The 19,416-nt window shown below is 41.9% G+C and overlaps 1 protein-coding gene across 1 annotated transcript; it reads left to right on the forward strand.

Moving 5' to 3' along the window:
- The first annotated feature begins 3,049 nt into the window (after positions 1–3,049).
- On the forward strand, positions 3,050–8,002 carry LOC137260351 (thioredoxin domain-containing protein 2-like). Its single transcript, XM_067798026.1, has 4 exons — positions 3,050–3,125; positions 7,011–7,131; positions 7,385–7,566; positions 7,758–8,002. Exons 1-4 carry the CDS (start codon positions 3,050–3,052, stop codon positions 8,000–8,002), a joined length of 624 nt encoding a protein of 207 aa, XP_067654127.1.
- Positions 8,003–19,416: the final 11,414 nt, after the last annotated feature.

Below are 19,416 nucleotides of genomic sequence, written 5' to 3' on the forward strand. Positions count from 1 at the left end.
TCTACATATGATGTCATTTTGCAACTTTATAATCTACGTGTATAACAATAGCATAGAGATAAATGTTATCATAATTTGCGATGAAAGTCATTTTGATGATAAAGATGAGTAAAACATCAAGATTATCAACCATGGAAATATGATAACGATAACGAAGTGTTTCAGTCTCCCAAATGAACCAGTAACACGATAAGATGATTTATTTGTTAACTCAAGGGAAATCATGTGTGTGTATCATGTACAGTTACTCAAGTCTGTAAGACATTTTAACGAGTAGCTACCAGTGACTGAAAGTCACAATACCGTCACCCCTTGAACAGATAGATAGTACAAAGCTCCATTCACAATGACATCGTGCTTAACCAACATAGTCTGTACAAGGCAAATATTTTCAGAAGACACTGAAGTCAATACGCATTATGTGATTTACACATTGTTATGGATAATAATTATTATTATATTATTTTATGGATAATGATAATATTATTACTAAACTGCTATCTGTCATAACTAGACTTCAAAATGTAAAGCGTTGTCTCATGTGACACAATATGTGAATAACACCACAGGCTTAAGGAACAGACTCTAGTGTTACAGTGTTTCCTCCCTGTTCAAGTGGCGACTCGTGGCTATTTTAAGCCCATACGTCGATTAAATACATTTTTTAACTCTACGTATTTCTGGAATATTGAAGTAAATGTAAGCATGGAGAAAATTATGACACAAAGGAGGGTATGGCAAGTCTGCCTTACAGCAATATTTATACCAGGAGACTTTCAACCAAACTGAACCGATCACGTCCACTTCCATTACGACTAATGCACGCAATATTGTTAAACTTCATGGTGGAATTAAAAGCATAGGACAAATATCACCACATTACTCTTGACCATTTATGATGGTCTAGTCACAATTATCCTGACATGGGACAGTTGAGAGACGAAATAAGAAAATTGTAATTTCAGTTTAAGTCACCTCAAATAACAGCTTCAAATATTTATAGCATCTTTAGACACCACAGATACGCTAATAGAAACGCCAAAATCCGATTCGTGAACAAGATTTCGGGAATATATTGTGTCTCCTCAGTTCCAGTTTTGGGATTGTGAATTATCTGTGACCAAGAATGAATTTTCAGTTACACCATTTCATAATCAAACATTTTCTTTCACTATAGAGCATCTCAGTGTTCTAAATATGTGTCCGCTTTTCGCCAATTAAACAGCTCCCGATTCTTTATAGTGGGTGATAAACCCAATCAGAGTGAGTTTAGTTTTACGTAGCACTCAGCAGCATTCCAGCTATATGGCGACGGTCTGTAAACAATCGAGTCTGGACCAGACAATCCAGTGATCAACAACATGAGCATCGATCTGCTCAATTGGAGACCGATGACACGTGTTGACAAGTGTCAAACAAGGCAGCGAGCCTGACCACCCAATACCGTTAGTCGCCTCTTACGACAAGCACACTCGCCTTTTAAGGCAAGCATGGGTTGTTGAAGGCTCATTCTAACCCTGACCTTCACGGGTCCAGTATCGCATGTGTTCACGATTGGATTGATACAACAACGACGCGTAGGCGACACAGAGCGATTGACGAAAACATTGGGAATGTTGTTCCATGTCTGAGCCAACAGCGAGCTTAAAGAGCGTCGACGTCGAACAGTCTGTGTGGTGGTTGTATTTGGTCGCTTGGACATGAGTACATTTGTTTCTATGTTTCTGTTAGATTCTATGTTTGGGGACGAGTTTATGGTAATTTCACCATAATATAGACGTGATAGAGTATTGTTTCGGGGTTTCGTTACTTGTTTAGAATGTCAGTTTTGTCACTTGTTGAGCTTGAGTACAATTAGTGAATGTTTTGGTTTTTGTTGTTTTTTTTCTGTGAATGCAATGTAGACTTTGTATATGAAATCTGAGCATTTGTGGAAACTGCACGATTTGCTTTGACTTGTGAATATTGAATGACAGCGTTATATTGCAATTCGTGTAATTTTTATTCATCATGAATGCTAAGGAATTTAAGCACTATAGTGTAGTAACATAGGGAAAGGTAGAGCAGTGTAGATAGTATTCGTTCCCAAATGTTGCAGCAAAAGCCTCAGGATGGGCGTGTATGTGTGACGTCATCATGAGCTGCGTCTCGAGAGCAGGACCTATACAGCCTGTAACGGGTGCCTGATGGCGGTGTGATGAACATTTGAAGTGGAGGGTGCTTACGGCGTTGCGGCGGGAAGATGGTGTCCCACGGAAGTCTTCATCTTGGCCATGTCGTGTAGGTGTAGCATGTGGCGGATGACTCGTGTGAAATAATAATAATAATAATAATTGTAATAACGTTTGATTAAACATTGATAATCCTCCTGCGTTGTGATGTTGATAACGCTCTTGGGGTATTCCGTGACACGCCTCAACACCGAATACATATCGCTATTACATGGCCCTCCAGTCGCCCGAAGATACATGTGTGTATGATATGACCCCCCACATCGTGACACTTCGTCAATATAGCGCTCAACTATGAGACGCAATGCTGGGCAAAGGATCTTTTTGACGTCGACAGACGCGTACTTTCGTCACGGCACTGAAGCAAAATTCGTGATTTGTCACTAAACCATTTCACCAGTTGTGGAGATTCCCGAATTGCACATTTTTGTACAATAGCTCCCGTAGTCGACGGTGTAGACATCACCAACCAGTACAGTTGCATTATAGGCTCTTGTCACTAGTGACCAGTGGGGGTCCGGGGTAAAATACCCGTGAGGGTCCGGAGTAGAATAGGCCTTCAGCAACCCAGGCTTGGCATGAAGGGCGACTGTGCTTGTCGTAAGAAGCGACCAATGGGATCGGGTGGTCAGGCTCGCTAATTTGGTTGACATGTCATCGATTCCCAGTTGCGCAGATCGATGCTCATGTTGTTGATCACTGGAATGTCTCGTCCAGACTCGATTATTTACAGACCGCCGCCTTATAGCCGGAATATTGCTGAGTGTTGCGTAAAACTAAACTCACTCACTCTTATGGCTTCTTGTACACGATTATGAATGGTTTGTGGCGTCACTGTCCTCAAACCAGGCACGGCAGTTGCTGTGACCGATGACTACCACTTTGAGACAACTGGTATGTACAACTGGTTTGATGTCGGTCCCATAAACGACTGATGGTGCTTTGGTGATCACTGGCATCACGTGCTACGGCAGATTAAGACTGGGTTCCCAGTCTCCACACGCAAAATCCCAACGTTTCTATTTACAGCGGGACCTTGTGAAGGTCAGGGGTAGAATAGGCCTTCTGCAACCCAGGCTTGCCATATAAGGCGACTATGCTTGTCGTAAAAGGCGACTGACGGTATCGGGTGGTCAGGCTCGCTGACTTGGCTGACACATGTCATCGGTTCCCAATTGAGCAGATCGATGCTCATGTTGTTGATCACTGGATTGTCATATAGCTGGAATATTGTTGAGTGCGGCGTAAAACTAAATTCACTTACTCATTTGCAGCGGTGAGCTGCGACAAAACCATATTCTTTCATCTGACTGGTAAAAATGCCTATGACCGTTTCAAAGCAAAGCGGCCTTACGTGGGCAATATCCCTCCACAAAGTGCATTCCGAATTTGCCGGGCACATTATGGAGGATGTGCATGAACGTTTCCGAAGATGTGTTTTTGGCCTTGTTGACTCGGTCCATGAACATATATAATGTGTTTTGGCCTTGTTGACTCGGTCCATGAACACAAACCAGCATTAAATTGGCAAAGTCATAACAATCATATTTTGAAAAGTATTAAAATTTTATCTCTCAATAACACCAATGCGTTTCTCTTTTCGTGTTTGGATTCAACAGTATTAATTCTCCCGCCTACACAATTAATGAATGGATATTAATGAACATGTTTTACTTTTAGATTTCATAACTTTTGTGAAGTGAGGTGAGATGTAAAAGTACTTGAATATTTCTTTCATATGACGACGTGCAAGCGTGTGTATGTGTGGCTGCGTTCACTAAAGAACAGTGGGAAATAGAATAAAACTGTCTTTCATGTTATCGTTACAATTATGTAGCTGATATGCGCAATTGTGAAATATCTGTTAAAATAGGCTCGACCTAACTACAGTTCCAGTGGTAGGGAGATAGGAAACGTGAAAAATGGGATTTTACTGAGGAAAGATTAGTAAGGAAATGAGCAATGTGTAAGTCCAAAGCCACTTATTTAGAACAGACCATGGCTTTGTGCAAACTAGTGTACAATGATACTGTATGACAAAGGGCACTTACATGAAATGAGACTTAAATTAATTCTACACAATGGCGGACGTAAAAAATATTCTTGTGCTGAACCTATTAATTGTGTAACTACCATATTCTCATTATAACTATAGAAAGAAACGGGTAGGAGTGGTCTCAGAGGCAAAAACAGGACGGGTGAAGCAGGCGATGGCTGCGTTCGGGCTGGAGGGTAGATATCAGCAAAGGTCTGATAATACCACAGGGGAACTGAAATAGGAAGGTAGGTGGCATGTCCTACCATATATAACAATATTCAGTCCTGTCGATCTTCAAGTCGTCATGCAATACGATGTCTTTCTATGGGTATCAGGTATCAGGTATCAGGTATCAGGTATCATGTATCATACTCTTTTACAGATCTTGACATAAAGTTCATTAAAGAAAGACATGGAAGTATTGATGAGACATCAACAAACACACGAAAAAATACAAAATATCTTTGAGATGGCCCCTTGTGCCAGTATGCAGCGCATGCAGTTTGTAATAGTTAGGTCGTCACCGTCGACGACAGAGCAATGGTACCACAGTTCCGAGACCGTATTCATGTTAATAAGTTCCTTAGCCAAGATTATTACCCGTTACACATACGTCTTGTATGTATATTGTAGTTGCAAGTTCAATTAATATATGTATATAACTTCGCAAGAACTAACAGTAATGACTAATGAGTAGTTCGAGAGATTGACTCGTATTGTCCCGCGATCACCAGGCGATTACGTCATCAAAACATGTGTTGTTGATTCTGAGATTGTTTTAGACATTATATCTACGGAACTGCAAAGTAATATTAAGAACTACTTACTTAGACGTGTTCCCGCAAGTGATATTAACTACACTATATCCGTTTAAAGTAATGTCACGTCTTGTTTGTATATTAAATTGCATTGATCTTGCTCTAACTTTCGCCGTCTTCTACTTTGTGTGTCACCGGAAGTAGAATGACGTCACATTGCATACTCTCGTCCTAAAACAGTTGGAGACATAACAGACTCGGCGTAAGTCGAAGTTTTTTAGCAGTGATATTATTTCGTAAAGTTTATAGTTACATAGGTATTTTTAAAGAGTCTTACAGTTGAATCAAAACAACTACAGTGCTGCAATCTGGGCACCTTTGTTATCGTTGGGGGATAAAAAAAATAATAGAAACTGCAGAAATAATATTTTTCTCTGGAATGCAGTAACGGACATACCGTTAAACCAGAAAAACTTGAATTCGCCTTGCAGCTGCCTATCTTTAAACTGAATTGTAATTTATGTAAAAAATAACAAACAACAGAATAAAATTTTCATTGGCTTTCTTATTTGTAAGAATTTTCTTTTTATCCGTTTTTTTTCATAATTTGAGAAACTGACGGTAGAGGTGGAGCAGAACATCCAGACAACCCCGTTGCTCCACCCCCAACCCGTTACACAGATACGTCGGCGGCCGTCGTCATGCTCGATTTTACGATCATGCATTTCTGGATATCCTCTTACGCATCCGACTGAAAGCTCAGTTAGGCCGAAGTGAATTATTTCGACATATCCTATTTGCAGTTGTTTCAATTTGAAGGATAGAGTGACCGCCTGAAAACCTAAAAGCAGCTGTTTTTTCTTCTGTTTCCGACACTACGTTAGCCAATATTTAAGCTGGTTTTATAGTGCTAGTTCAGTGAGACACCATGCTGCAGTTGAGCATGAATACTCAACTCGGATACATTATACTGACTCCGAGCAGACCAGTCCTTGTTGTAACCATTGATGCCGAGCGCCAGGCAGGGACCAACAAGTACCATATTTTAACGTCTTTTAGTATGATGTGGCCGGGTATTGAACCCGCTCCCTTCCGTTCTCTGGCACTTTTGTTAAAAAACACAAAAACACGTCTTAATTGCCAACGATATTTATACTTCCCATCAAAAGAGTACATGTTTACATCGAAGATATGCAGATGAATCGCACGTGGATCGTACATAAACTTATGTTGGGAAGCTTATACAATATTTGAGAGCCTCATTTAATGATAAAAAACAAGAAAAGACGGGTTTCAGCAATATTGTAGCAGTAGCATGCGGAGGACACTAGAAATGGACACTAGAAATGGGCACTAGAAATGGGCACTAGAAATGGACTATAGAAATGGGCCTCACACTTTGACGGGAATCATACCCATACTCGTCAAAGGAATACATCTTTATATACTGAAAGGCAAAAGAAACGTAGTAACATCAACTTGCTGGAAAGCATGTGAACGTCTGAGTTTTGGTGTAAACCTTTGTTAAGAATTTTCAAAATTTCACCAATTGTTATCATTTATGGAACTCTTGGCAGGATTATTTTCAACGTTACGAATGTACTTTATCATACATCAGTTCGTATGTAAAGAGTACCTTTAAACAGTATGGGGCAGTTTGCAAAATTCAGTTTAGAACAGTTGCCTGAAGTAAGTGTCTGTATTCTGTCGAAACTTTGGATGGAAAGCATATGGTACAGTAAATGTGTCAAATCAGGAAATGTGTAAATTTCCTGGAATATTTAGGAAATGTGTACATTTGAGTGAATCAGGATATAATTTTCAGTTATTGTAGCAAAGTGTTTAATTCTGTTAGTAAGAAATGTGCTAATATGTTTGAAGCAAGTCAATCAAATGAGAAATAATGACAGTGTTCAGAAGATATTATAGGAGTGTATAATCATGTTGTATAGAAAAAAGACTCATCTCAGTTCTTGTCGGCAGTTCTCAAAGTGGCATCCAGTGTAGAGGACATAATTCGTCAACAGCTGCTAGAGAAAAAGTCTGGTGGGAAATCAGTCCTCCTCTCCAAAGAAGAGTATTTTGTATTGGTTGATGAACTCAGGTAGCAATACTGCTGATAAGAAGTCAAATCGTCAGTGCTATATCCTTGATCGCTATGCAATCCTGCAGTGTGCGCATGTGGAAAAGCTGGTTCGCAAGCGTTCTGATCCTTCCCATCCTCCTTGCTACTTTGCGACATCTCGAAACGTGCACACCGGTCATGGTGGGAGAGAGACGAAGTGATCAAAGAGTTAGACAAGTATGCCAATATCACCTCTGATGCCATTAAACTTTTCACATCCCTGTCTGTCCAGTGCCAGGGGAAGAGAAAATCCAGTGTCGGGAGAAGAGAAAATCCAGTGTCAGGAGAAGAGACATCAAGTGTCAGGTGAGGAGAAAGTCCAGTGCCAGGAGAAGAGAAAGTCCAGTGACCGGAGAGGAGAAAGTCCAGTGACCGGAGAGAAGAAAGTCCAGTTCCAGGAGAAGAGACAGTCCAGTGCCTAGAGAAAAGAAAGTTCAGTGCCAGCAGAAGAGAGAGTCCAGTGCCAGGAGAAGAGAAAGTCCAGAGCCAGGAGAAGTCAAAGTCCAGTGTCAGGGGAAGAGAAAATCCAGTGTGAGGAGAAGAGACAGTCCAGTGACAGGAGAAGAGAAAGTCCAGTGACAGGAGAAGAGAAAGTGCTGTGTCAGAAAGTCCAGTGCCAGGAAAAGAGAAAGTCCAGTGCCAGGAGAAGAGAAAGTCCAGTGTCCAGATAAGAGAAAGTCCAGTGCCTAGAGAAAGTCCAGTGCCAGTGTCAGGAGAGGAGAAGCTCCAGTGTCAGGAGAAGAGAAAGTCTAGTGTCAGAAAGTCCAGTGTCAGGAGAAGTGAAAATCCAGTGCCAGTTCCAGGTGAAGAGAAAGTCCAGTGCCAGGAGAAGAGGAAGTCCAGTGCCTAGAGAAGAGAAGGTCCAGTGCCAGGAGAGGAGAAACCAAGGAAGTATTTGTAATCAAGACAAATTCTCTCCAATGATTTTGCTTCCCGTGCACAGGTTGAACCTCACTGATACCAACAAATGTGAATGTTACAAAGCAGGATTTGAGTGTAATAGCGGCTTGAATTGTCACACTGAGTGAGTTCTTGTAAAATGATGATTTCGTTTGTCCATTAAATCGAAGCTGTATAATGTGAGTTAGCTCATCTGGGACCAAACACTTTGTTATTATAGCCTAATTATTATCGTCTTATCTGTCATTGCTTTGTTCTGACTCGCTTGTTTTGTGACTGGCTTTACACACTTAGCATTGACCCATTCTCCTGTTTTCATTTCAAATACTTCATCGCTGGAAAGGTATTAAAATGTCAGGCCCTCAAATCAGGAAAAGTGTACATTTCTTGGAATATATAGGAAATGCGTACATTTACTGAGTGAATCAGGAGTGTTGGGTGGGGGTGTTGGTGTAGGTCACCTCCAAAATAATAAAAAATAAGTCGAAGCGATTAATTATGACCACTGGTTGATCGACACTATATATATTCATACATTTTCAGTAGTACTATTTTCCACACAAAGGACATGACATTGTTTTTGTTGTGAACATTAGAGGACAGTATAACGAAACTTCAGCCGAATCTACTATCCTTACAATATTTATTCATCGATGGTTTCAAGTACACCCTCTCGTGGTGTCTGCAGTAAAGGGAAGCAGTTACCGAACAGACTGAAACGCCAGGCTAGTGATCCAGCGAGGCTGAGGTGTCGGGATCGAGCCCACCTGTGACAGGGTGTAAAGGGTTCAACTTAGTGTGCGGAATCTTTCCATGTTGTCACAACAACTGGTGTACAATACACAACCCTGTGCACTTAAAAGAACCCACAAATCCGTTGGTATATGACCAGATGGTGGCCACATGAATACGTGCATACACCTAGTTGTGAGTACAGGAACGTGAAGTAAACTTGGACTAAGTACTGTGACTATGTGTCCCAGTCTACCCAGCTGTGAACTGGGTTCCTCGTGAGAATGAGAGAATCACAATAAACTCGGTGCGCCTAGTGGCAGCAAAAGTTGTATACTCCCCAAGGCGTTGAGACTGACATCCAGTGATTGAAGGAAACAAATAGCAGTGTCTTGAGCATGCAGTGGTTGCATGGATATGTGCGCTATATAGATATCCTATAACAAATAATGTAAAAACAAAGGTTGTAGCCTTCTTCCATGTGTCACGTTGTATACTCGGAGACCTTTCGCAAACTCTTCCAAACGACGACGTAGTATCTGGTCACACCTATGTACATCAGAACACCTGCTCATGTTTTAAGCTGGCGCTAAGTGTATCCCCTCAATCCCCACCTTCATGGTGCCTCCTGCAATATAACGGAATATGACGCGTGTACAAAACGTATTTGTCCGTGTGCTAAGGGAACAAAATACCTTGGATGTTGACACATGTCGCCTCCTTTCCGTTTGCTTCCGTCATGATGTGCGCATGACAAGGAAACAATAGTCAGTTTAACTGCATTAATATAGGACAATTAGGTAGACACGTCGAAGACCTGCCTTCGATTCCCCACATCGTGATATAGCTGGAATATTCTCATAAACGACATGAATTGTAACGTGCTACAAGCGGCCGGAATATTCTCATAAACGACATGAATTGTAAAGTGCTACAAGCGTTGTATCATATACATTATTCATGTCAGGAACACCTTTTTACCTACACACCACGATGACTTTGAACTCGAACTGAAGACTTTTAACTTTCGTCATTTTGTCGTCATAGAAATAAACATCAGTACGCCGTGTACCTGTATAGCAGATGAGACACCAGAGTTCTCCATACCTGCACAAGGACCCCAGAGAGCTCGGAGTATATTCACATCCGGGTAGTCGCTCAGTCTTGTTGTGCTTGAAAGAAGACGCTGAAAACATACCCATGTTGTCTGTCCAGTATACATGCTGTTTAAAGGGGAAAATATAGATATCATCACCTTTCGGGTTGAGTTTCAGACACCCGAGTGTTCGTCCCTGAATAAGACGTGAAACGCAGATGTCCACAGAGTGTCCGGAGCGATTGTTGCACCAGTACAGTAGTCCTTTGTCCACACGGAGACAAGACAGTTTGGTTAGACTCGGTAATCTACAGACTTTCCGCGCACTCCGAATGGGACACCGATGCTTCTTACGTGCAAAGCACTGCTTATACACATTACTACCCGACCTTTCAACATAGTACACAGTCTCCTGTTTTGTATTGATGTCTGTAAAGTCACCACATACGCTGACAACAAGCCCTGTGTACAGGCCTTGCAGTGATGCACACTTTACGTCAAGGCATCCGGCATGATTTTTTTCAAACCAGTATATCTTCTTTTTGTAGACGTCCATTACAGCTCTTATAACTTGCCCCTGAATCCTAGCATGATGTTTGAAAAAGGTCCACGACTTGGGCTTTGTGAAATACAACGTAAAGCGTTCGCTGAGAGAGGTAGTGCACGGTTTGAACCAGGCCAGTCGTGATGACGGATTTACCTTGATAAGTGATGAGTCCGAGGCATGAAGCCTTGAGAACGAAACTGCAGCTGTTGTTGCTGCATCTGCCATCGATGGCCGTCTTACAAAAATCAGGAACTGACTGGAGAGTCCATCCTTGGTGGGTACAAATCTGTCATCAACCAGCCAGCACGGTCTCCTTGTACGCTTCGCTCCAGGCGTAAAAACTGTCTCATTACAGCCAACCCTGTCCAGACAGGCCGTGATACACCGTAGCAGACTTCCCCAATACTGGGGACTGCCAGGTGGTGCAGGGTAGTATCTATATGACCTGGTCCAGCTGGATGATCTCTGACCAACGGCCCTTTGTCCAACGGAAATCAACATCAACAGGCGAACCAGCTCCATAGTAGCAGTCCGAAGCCCCCCAACTGCTGTGGGACCGTCTCTTGCAAAAGCGGCCACGTGACTGCACATCACTCGATTGGATTTCACATCGTGCCATTACCAATACTGATTACGTTCAAAGTAGTTTTCCAATGTAACGTAAATGATAAATGCCATAGTAAAATAATTGACAGATAACAACAGTGTCCCATGAGTGTCAGTTGTGTGTTATAAAAACATACATTTATGCCTTCTCGATGAGGAGTAGAGGACCATTTCTGTGATTCTGTGAGAAATATTAAGATAATTAAGATAATTATAATAAAAAATTATCATGGTGTCCCACATTGTTACCCCCGATGGTATCGGAATTTTATTACCCAATAAACTGTTCTGTAAGTGGCATTTCCCTTCATTTCTGGTAAGTACGTGTGTATAAACCGTGTCCTTTATAAATAATGAATAATGTTCAAATGCAATTTCAGATATTCCAGAATGTTTATGCGCAATACATGGAAATATACATTCAAACTGATATCAGCTATGTCACGCCCTAAACTGGAGAGAATTGTACGGTCTTTAGGATCCCTAAATCATAGATCTGCGTCCGTGATATCTACAGCTTGCTGTGGGGAAGTTATGCCAAATTACAAAACTGTAAGTTCCGGTTCAGGCAACTTGGCTTGTTTCAGTGCACAAAGACATGTTACATATATTGTATACCCAAGAGCTAAACTTAATAATAAGTATCACGGCTCAGAAACTAATGAGAGAGTGAGTCTCCCTTAAACCAGCAAAATATATGAAACACAGAGGAGTCTATAATATTTAGTTGTATATTGAATGAACAAGGTTACATTGAATGACAGTAAAGATTTCAAATACAATACCACAGGATCATAAATTTCAACTAAAACAGATGCACTGATTGAAGATTGTTGACTGTTCTTGAAAGTTCAGTGTAGATGGGACCTTGATGTGTTGATATTAGAAGACAGACAGAAAACCCACCCACACTGACCAGTATATTCATGATCTCTCCAACCATCAGCCCCAGATCAAACGTGCCATTGTAGCCGCCCCCTAACCAGACGAGCTATATCTGTCTTCGATTCCGACCATCTCCAAGCTGAAATAGACCATCTCCAAGCTGAAACAGACCATCTCCCAGCTGAAATAGACCATCTCCAAGCTGAAACAGACCATCTCCAAGCTGAAACAGACCATCTAAGAACTAGAAATTAACATTCCGTACAAAGGTCAGATCAGCCACCACATCAGTCGACTGCTCAAGAAAACTTGTCATTTTCTCATATAGTCATTTTCTCTACTGTAACATCATTGTCTCTGCTGTAACGTCATTGCCCCTACTGTAACGTCATTGCCCCAACTGTAACATCATTGTCTCTACTGTAGCGTCATTGCCCCTACTGTAACGTCATTGCCCCTACTGTAACGTCATTGTCCCTACTGTAACATCATTGTCTCTACTGTAACGTCATTGCCTCTACTGTAACGTCATTGTCCCTACTGTAACATCATTGTCCCTACGGTAACGTCATTGTCCCTACGTTAATGTCATTGTCTCTACTGTAACATCATTGTCCCTACTGTAACATCATTCTCCTGTAACGTCACTGTCCCTACAGTAACGGCATTGTCCTACAGTAATGTCATTGTCCTACTGTAACTGCATAGACGTGAATGAGCATTGCTCTACGCCGCTTTTAGGAATATTCCAGCAAATATCACGGCGGGGATACGTGAAATGGGTTATCACAATCTATCTATGTGGGGAATCGAACCCGGATCTTCGACGTGACTAGCGAACGCTAGAAAAAACTAGTCTTCCCTATCGCACCATCACGGCATAGACAATAAGGTTCACTGTAGCACTTATCCAATGTGCGGACAACTGAACGTGATCCGGGTGAACACACTAGCCAACAATCATCGGCTGGCCGCTTGTCCAAGGGATACAATGTGTATTGTGGCACCTCAACTGGGCCCGTTCAGTTTGGACAAAAGCTAAGACGGCTTTAGTATAATCGTATTTAAACGAGTGTGACTGATAATCTCAAGAACAGACAAACAGATTATAGGTAACTGTCTCTATCTGTTTGCAATTAGTGGATGAAATGATTCCTAATCAAAGGTGGCGCCTTTGGCAGTCTTTATTCCCGTTGAGACTGGTTTGAATATTCCAAATAGACTGTAACTGGCTGTAGTCAGCTCTTTACAATGGTAATTCACAAACTACGGAGCATTTTGAGGGTCTTAGGTGTGTTTGTTGCTCATTAAATGTTCAATTGGGTCATACCACCCGGTACCAAAATATACCGTAGACGCACTCGCGCACGCACGCACACGCACACACGCACACACACACACACACACACACACACACACACACACACACACACACACACACACACACACACACACACACACACACACACACACACAGGAACACAAACACACACTCGCGTTTGCATACACTTACTCCCGCAAGCAACAAAGACGGTGACATGAAATGAACAAATGTGTCCATGGCTCGAGAGTATACCTGCAATCGGATGGCTACTGTGCGCGCCTAACACAACGAAACCACTTTAAACCTCTTGCGTGTCATATACCATTACAAGTATTAGGGGATATAGGGTGTACATGATTAATACAGTACAGATGATGTAGCCAGTGGGGAAACAGATGATGAGGAGTAACTGAGGGAATATGTGGCAGTTTATTCCATCCTTTTGGAAACGCTTCATCAGTATGAATGTATACCACTTTTTTCACATGCATTTGCATTTGCAAGTGGTATGCTCGCGAAATGGAATATGCCCTACTTTTTAATGGTGTATTACATGCCAGTTAACACCACTTAACCACAAGGGTTACCTCCAGGCTGCCCTAACCGTTCAGCCACAGAAACAGATACAGTGTGCTTACAGACCAACAAAACTAGGAAAGGGCGAAAGCATAGATGACAACCAACAACTAGCAGCTCCTGGTATGGGTAAGGGAGGTAACTTAATTGCATCTACCACGCACCATGTCCCCACGTGAGGCATCGATTTCGAAATCGATCACTATGAACCTGCTGAAGAACGCTCTAAGACGTACTGACCTAATAATCCTCTTAAGTGTGTGGCGTGGTTGGGTAGCCTTGTGGTCAATGCGTTCGCTCGTCAGACCGAAGACCCATGTTCGATATTCCACATGGTTACAGTGTCCGAAGTCCATTTCTTGTTTTCCCCGCTTTAATTTGCTAAAGGGGCGTAAAACAACTCACCCACTCAGTCACTCATAAGGACGTACCGTCTTGTTTGCTCTCTCGGCAAACTTAAATTGCTGTCAGAGCGAGGATGTTCCTGAATCTACAGTAGACAAGTAGAGGGGGAAAGGTGGCTCAGCTGGTACCACGCTGGTAGAAGGTAAATACATCAGCCAATTATAGCCCTCAAACCAGAGATCGATATACCAGCCCTGCTGATACTCACCAACAATCACAGCTCGACTGTGGTTGAACAGACACGGGGAGGTATGTGTTAACTAATAATATAGTATATGAGAGGTGGGGGTGAAGTGGGGTGGAGTGATCCCGTGATCAGCAGCATGAGCAGACCTCTGCGCAACTATGTTACAATGACATGTCAGCCAGATCAGTGAGTCTGACCACCCGATCCCCTTAGTTGACTTTACGAATGGGTTGCTGAATACCAGTTCTGAGTCGGATCTTCACGGGTTGCGGTTTTCTCGAACGTCGAGTCACATTCGGCTTCCTTTATCCGATTTCAGTGTTTTAGCAAATCACCATGGTCACAATTTGACCTTAATTCCAAAAGTGTTTGTCGTTTTCGGTCACGCTGTCACTATGGTATAGCGGTGGAGCAATTTGTTGTGATTAGCTGTGGAACTTGGTCTGGTCGGAAACCAAAGACCGGTATTGCCATTCCTGGTTCGTTCTTATTTATTACGATTTTCTATTAACCCGTGGATTTCATCCAAGTCGTAAGGCCTGCAATGTTACAGAAATGCGTACATATATGTATGTAAATTAGGAGATAAAGGCATTCTGTTTTCATTTTTGCGGTCCTTTATCCTTTCATTTAAGACCGGTAAATGCCATTTAAAGCCGAATTACTGCCATCAAACGTCACTACTACTACCATCAAACGAAACTACTACTACTGCTACTACTACTACTACTACTACTACTACTACTACTACTACTAAGGCAATCCTGGATATAGCCAAGGTAGCATGATCGCCCGTATTAGCGTGCCTCTCATGTGACTGTGGGTTAGTCAGCGTTTTCTGTGAATACATTGACACACAAGTTTCCATAATTAACCCGACATCACGACCCTTCACTCTGGTCAGTACGGAATTTTGGTGCTGCCATAGCATAAATTATTTTTCAGCATACGATCTCGTTGTATTGAGAATTTTCCCGGTGCTTCCATTATCGTCTCGTTACCCCGAGTATCGGGATTTTCTCGTTGCTTCTTTTCACAGAAACTTGAAATTTCGAGTATTTACTTATGTTTTCGAGAATTGTTATGTTAGATGCTTGATTGGCATTTAAGAAGGTGCTCTTTGATGACCAGGTTTTCTTCTGGGTTTCCTCTTCTGTTTATTCTTTGAATACACTATTTAGGGGTTTATTCTGGACCCATCACCAGGCAAAACTGAACAGTAACTCAACGTGTATTGCCACGTCATAGCATTGTGACGTCACGGGCTGTTCAGTTTGACCTGAAAGAATCCGGAAGTTAGTTCCGCTGTTACAAACACTGCAGTCTGATATAGACGTATGACAGTCGTAGAGTTACGATCACTTAGTAAAGTGGGTCTCTAGTCGTACGATGTCACTGAAAGAATCCGGAAGTTAGTTTCGCTGATCTGCTTGATACCGGGTGATTCTATCCAGATGATCTGATCGATGCTAATCACTGGGCAGGCTATTTCAGGATCGATCAATCCAAAACATGTCGCTTTGTCACAGTACAGATGATGGCGGCGATGAACAAAACCATTCCCATTGTTGTATCTGTGTCTGTGTGTCTGTCTATGTCCATGTGTGTCTGTCTGTCTATGTGTGTCTGTGCGTCTCTATATCTACGTTTGTGTGCGTGCATGCGTGCGTACATGTTCTATACAAATTCATATTCATTATGGTGCCGGAACGTGTCGATCAGTCACCTCGATGCTAATCACTGGGCATTTCAGGATCGATCAATCAAAAACATGTCTTTCTGTCACAATAGAGCTGATCTGTGTCTGTGTCTGTGTGTCTATGTATGTTCATGTGTGTCTGTCTGTCTATGTGTCTGTGCGTCTCTATACCTACGTTTGCGTGCGTGCATGCGTGCGTGCGTGCATGATCTATACAAATTCATATTCATTATAGCGCCGGAACGTGTCGATCAGTCCCCTTGTGGAGATCCAACAACTGGAATGGACAATCGTTAATCACTGTTGATGGCCATACCCTGAACATTGACAATGCTAAACCACATCGCACACGTGTCTTTGGAGTTTGTGGCCATAGTCCGTCAGAAGTCTTCATGTCAATCCCAGGAATCACCGACAGAAGTCTTCATCTGAATCTCAACGAGCACCGACAGACGTCTTCATGTCAATCTCAGGGAGTACCGTCAGAAAACCTCATCTTAGTGACAGTCAGCACCGACAGAAGTCTTCATCTTAATCACAGGAAGCACCGTGAGAAAACCTCATCTTAATCACAGGGAGCACCGACAGAAGACCTCATCTTAATCTCAGGGAGCACAGACAGAAGCCTTCACCTGAATCTCAGAGAGCACTGACAGAAGTCTTTATTTCTGTCCCAATACACGCTCAGAGGACCTCTTCTTAATCCCAGGGCACACCGACAGAAGTCTTCATCTCAAGGAAGTAACAAAACAAAAGGTTATAGGAAGATATAATCGGTTCCCAACTGCGCAGATCGATGCTCGTGTTGTTGATCACTGGATTGTGTGGTCCAGAGTTGATTATTTACAGACCGCCTTCATATAGCTGCAACATTTCTGTGTGTGGAGTAAAACTAAACTCACTCACTCAGTGCATGTGATTCGACCCATTCTACAGTAGATTACGCGGGTGCCTTAAATAGTTCGATTAGATAAAAAAATAATGAAATTAATATTCTTACTGCCTGTTATGTTTTTGTGAAATCAATCAAACCTTCCCTATCTATTTATTCCGGTCACAGCTTCACAAGCTCGACATGCTAATACGGGAAATGAAGTCCCATTCACAGAGCACTGCTCCGCACAGAGCGGAGTACGTGCATTGCTCTGAATATGTGAGTGAGTTTGGCTTTACACCACCTTCATCAGCATTCATCTTTCAGTTACATCACGGCTTGTCACGGTATACAGGATGAAACCCATCATCATAGGTTCCTGGCACGCTACGCGGATTCATACAGTTTGCACATTGGTTTTTAGTTTCATACTTCAATGCAACGAAAGAAATACACAGTCAATCCTTAAATTAAATCGCTGTTTATTAACCTGTTCATATGAAACTGCAATATTTGTCCCAACGTTTTGAATATTGTACACCACAGGAACTAAAGCACATGTTGCAGTAGTGTGATCTTCCAACACTTGTGTAGAGGCTCAAAATGTGGTATAGTACACTTACTGAGTTAATTTCTCTTGTAAATATTATTCAAACAATCAAAACCTTTCAAAGGATAAAAACGAATACCCTATATCCACATATGATATGATGTTGAACATGGATGTATGTAGATACTGAACTCTGTTTCATGGGAAAAATATCTGAACGACACTCAAAATACAGCACTGAAAGTGCAATCGGAATGAGGTGACCATCGTGTTTACTCTTGTTCAACCGACCGTCACCTCAAAGAAATTGCCTAATATGTACAACAATGTTGACGTGTGACATCACTACCGATGGCCGATTTCTTTCAAAATGGCGGCTTCGCTGACAAGGACACACAGGATTTTCTGAGGGCTCTTTCCTTGATTCAGGGATCTTTTGTACTTAAATGTGAGATGTACGGAATCTGAATGTCACGGAATGTCAGAATTATTCTGACTATCTGTCTATTGTTAAGTACGATAAGTACCGTTGTCGTTCTGCGTGATTTTGCGTCCATCATGGCGTCACGCTGCAGGAAAAGTTTAACAGTTTCATATGAATTATCAAATGATTGCATTGTATATATCTGTTTTTGATTTGCTATTTCGTGCTATTTGCTACTCTTCCCCTGAATATTCTAAGCGTATTGAACCATTGTAAGCAATGATTACACGGCTGGATGTTGAGAAATTTCTGAAAATGGTACGCAGTGTAAAATCGAAATTTTTCTTTGTTTACATTTCAAACAAGCGCAGTCTTTCGAGCACAGCGTTCGTTTTCATGCATAGTAGCTTTCGTTTCGTTTTTTCTAGGCAGTTGGTATTGGCGTCAAAGGCCATTTCTAATTTCATTCTAAGATGTGTGGGGGATTCAATGATCCATTTGTCGCAGCTGACTATGAAATATACATGATGTTATAGGCGTCTCAATACCGGCCTTCTCGAAACGTGATTTTGTAAACGCTGTCCAATGCATAATTCCGACCGACGCTACGAAGCCACGCCTATATTGGTTACTGTTGCTATGTCCCCCAAGCTTTGCGATGCTGAGCTGTCAAAATGGCTGAATGTCATCCGGGAGACGACCGTCTCAGTTCCATACCGGACAATATCTCCTTACATTTCCACCCAGAACATGAGAGAATTTCAAAAGAGCTCAAGCGAGGGGACTTAATGTTTTTCTTGAAGGGTATGTGCACGATATTAAAGTTTTCTTTCATGATGCCGTTTTCGTGTACGCGAAATGTTGGAGATCGCTGTCGAAGTGTGAAGAGGCTCAGCTGGCGATAGATGTACGATCGCAACAATTTGCAGACTCCTACTGTTCTTGCAAGGCTGGGTCAGTGCATTAAACATTTTTTTATTTTAAACCATAGTAACAACATCGTAATGTTCCCTCCCAGAAATTATTTTTCATATTAAAGCCCATGACAAATGCACCGAGAGAGAAAAAACAAACACACCCGAAAATGAGGCACCATTTGGTCCAAAGACCAAATGATACCTAAAGTTGGGACGTGTGAAAGTACACGAAGTTCAAATCTGTAAAACCAAGTTAACAGCAGCATTTTATCTTCACGCTATACACTACATGTAGCCATAAGTGTCCATGCAAATATAGTTGTGGTTACATTTGACTTGAATTATCAGCTACGAATACAATACACACAATTTCATTGCTATGCCTAACTGTAGTAAGTGTATCAGTCTGGGCTACTTTAACTGGGAATATCTTTTTAACATTTTTTTACTTACAAACTTAGTAAATCCCATTCAGTCAGTTATTTTTATTACATATTAGAATTGCATCTAAGTTCACATATGAAAGTCATTTTGGCATGTGC

This window comes from Haliotis asinina, chromosome 13 (assembly GCF_037392515.1).
Source record: "Haliotis asinina isolate JCU_RB_2024 chromosome 13, JCU_Hal_asi_v2, whole genome shotgun sequence".
Taxonomy (NCBI): domain Eukaryota; kingdom Metazoa; phylum Mollusca; class Gastropoda; order Lepetellida; family Haliotidae; genus Haliotis; species Haliotis asinina.

Bases quoted from the DNA above. Each gene is read 5' to 3' on its own strand.
- LOC137260351 (XM_067798026.1), top strand. From the start codon at position 3,050: ATGGTTTGTGGCGTCACTGTCCTCAAACCAGGCACGGCAGTTGCTGTG. The intron at 3,126-7,010 runs GTATGTACAACT...TCTTGTCGGCAG, and splicing joins CTACCACTTTGAGACAACTG to TTCTCAAAGTGGCATCCAGT. The intron at 7,132-7,384 runs GTAGCAATACTG...CTGTCTGTCCAG, and splicing joins GTATTGGTTGATGAACTCAG to TGCCAGGGGAAGAGAAAATC.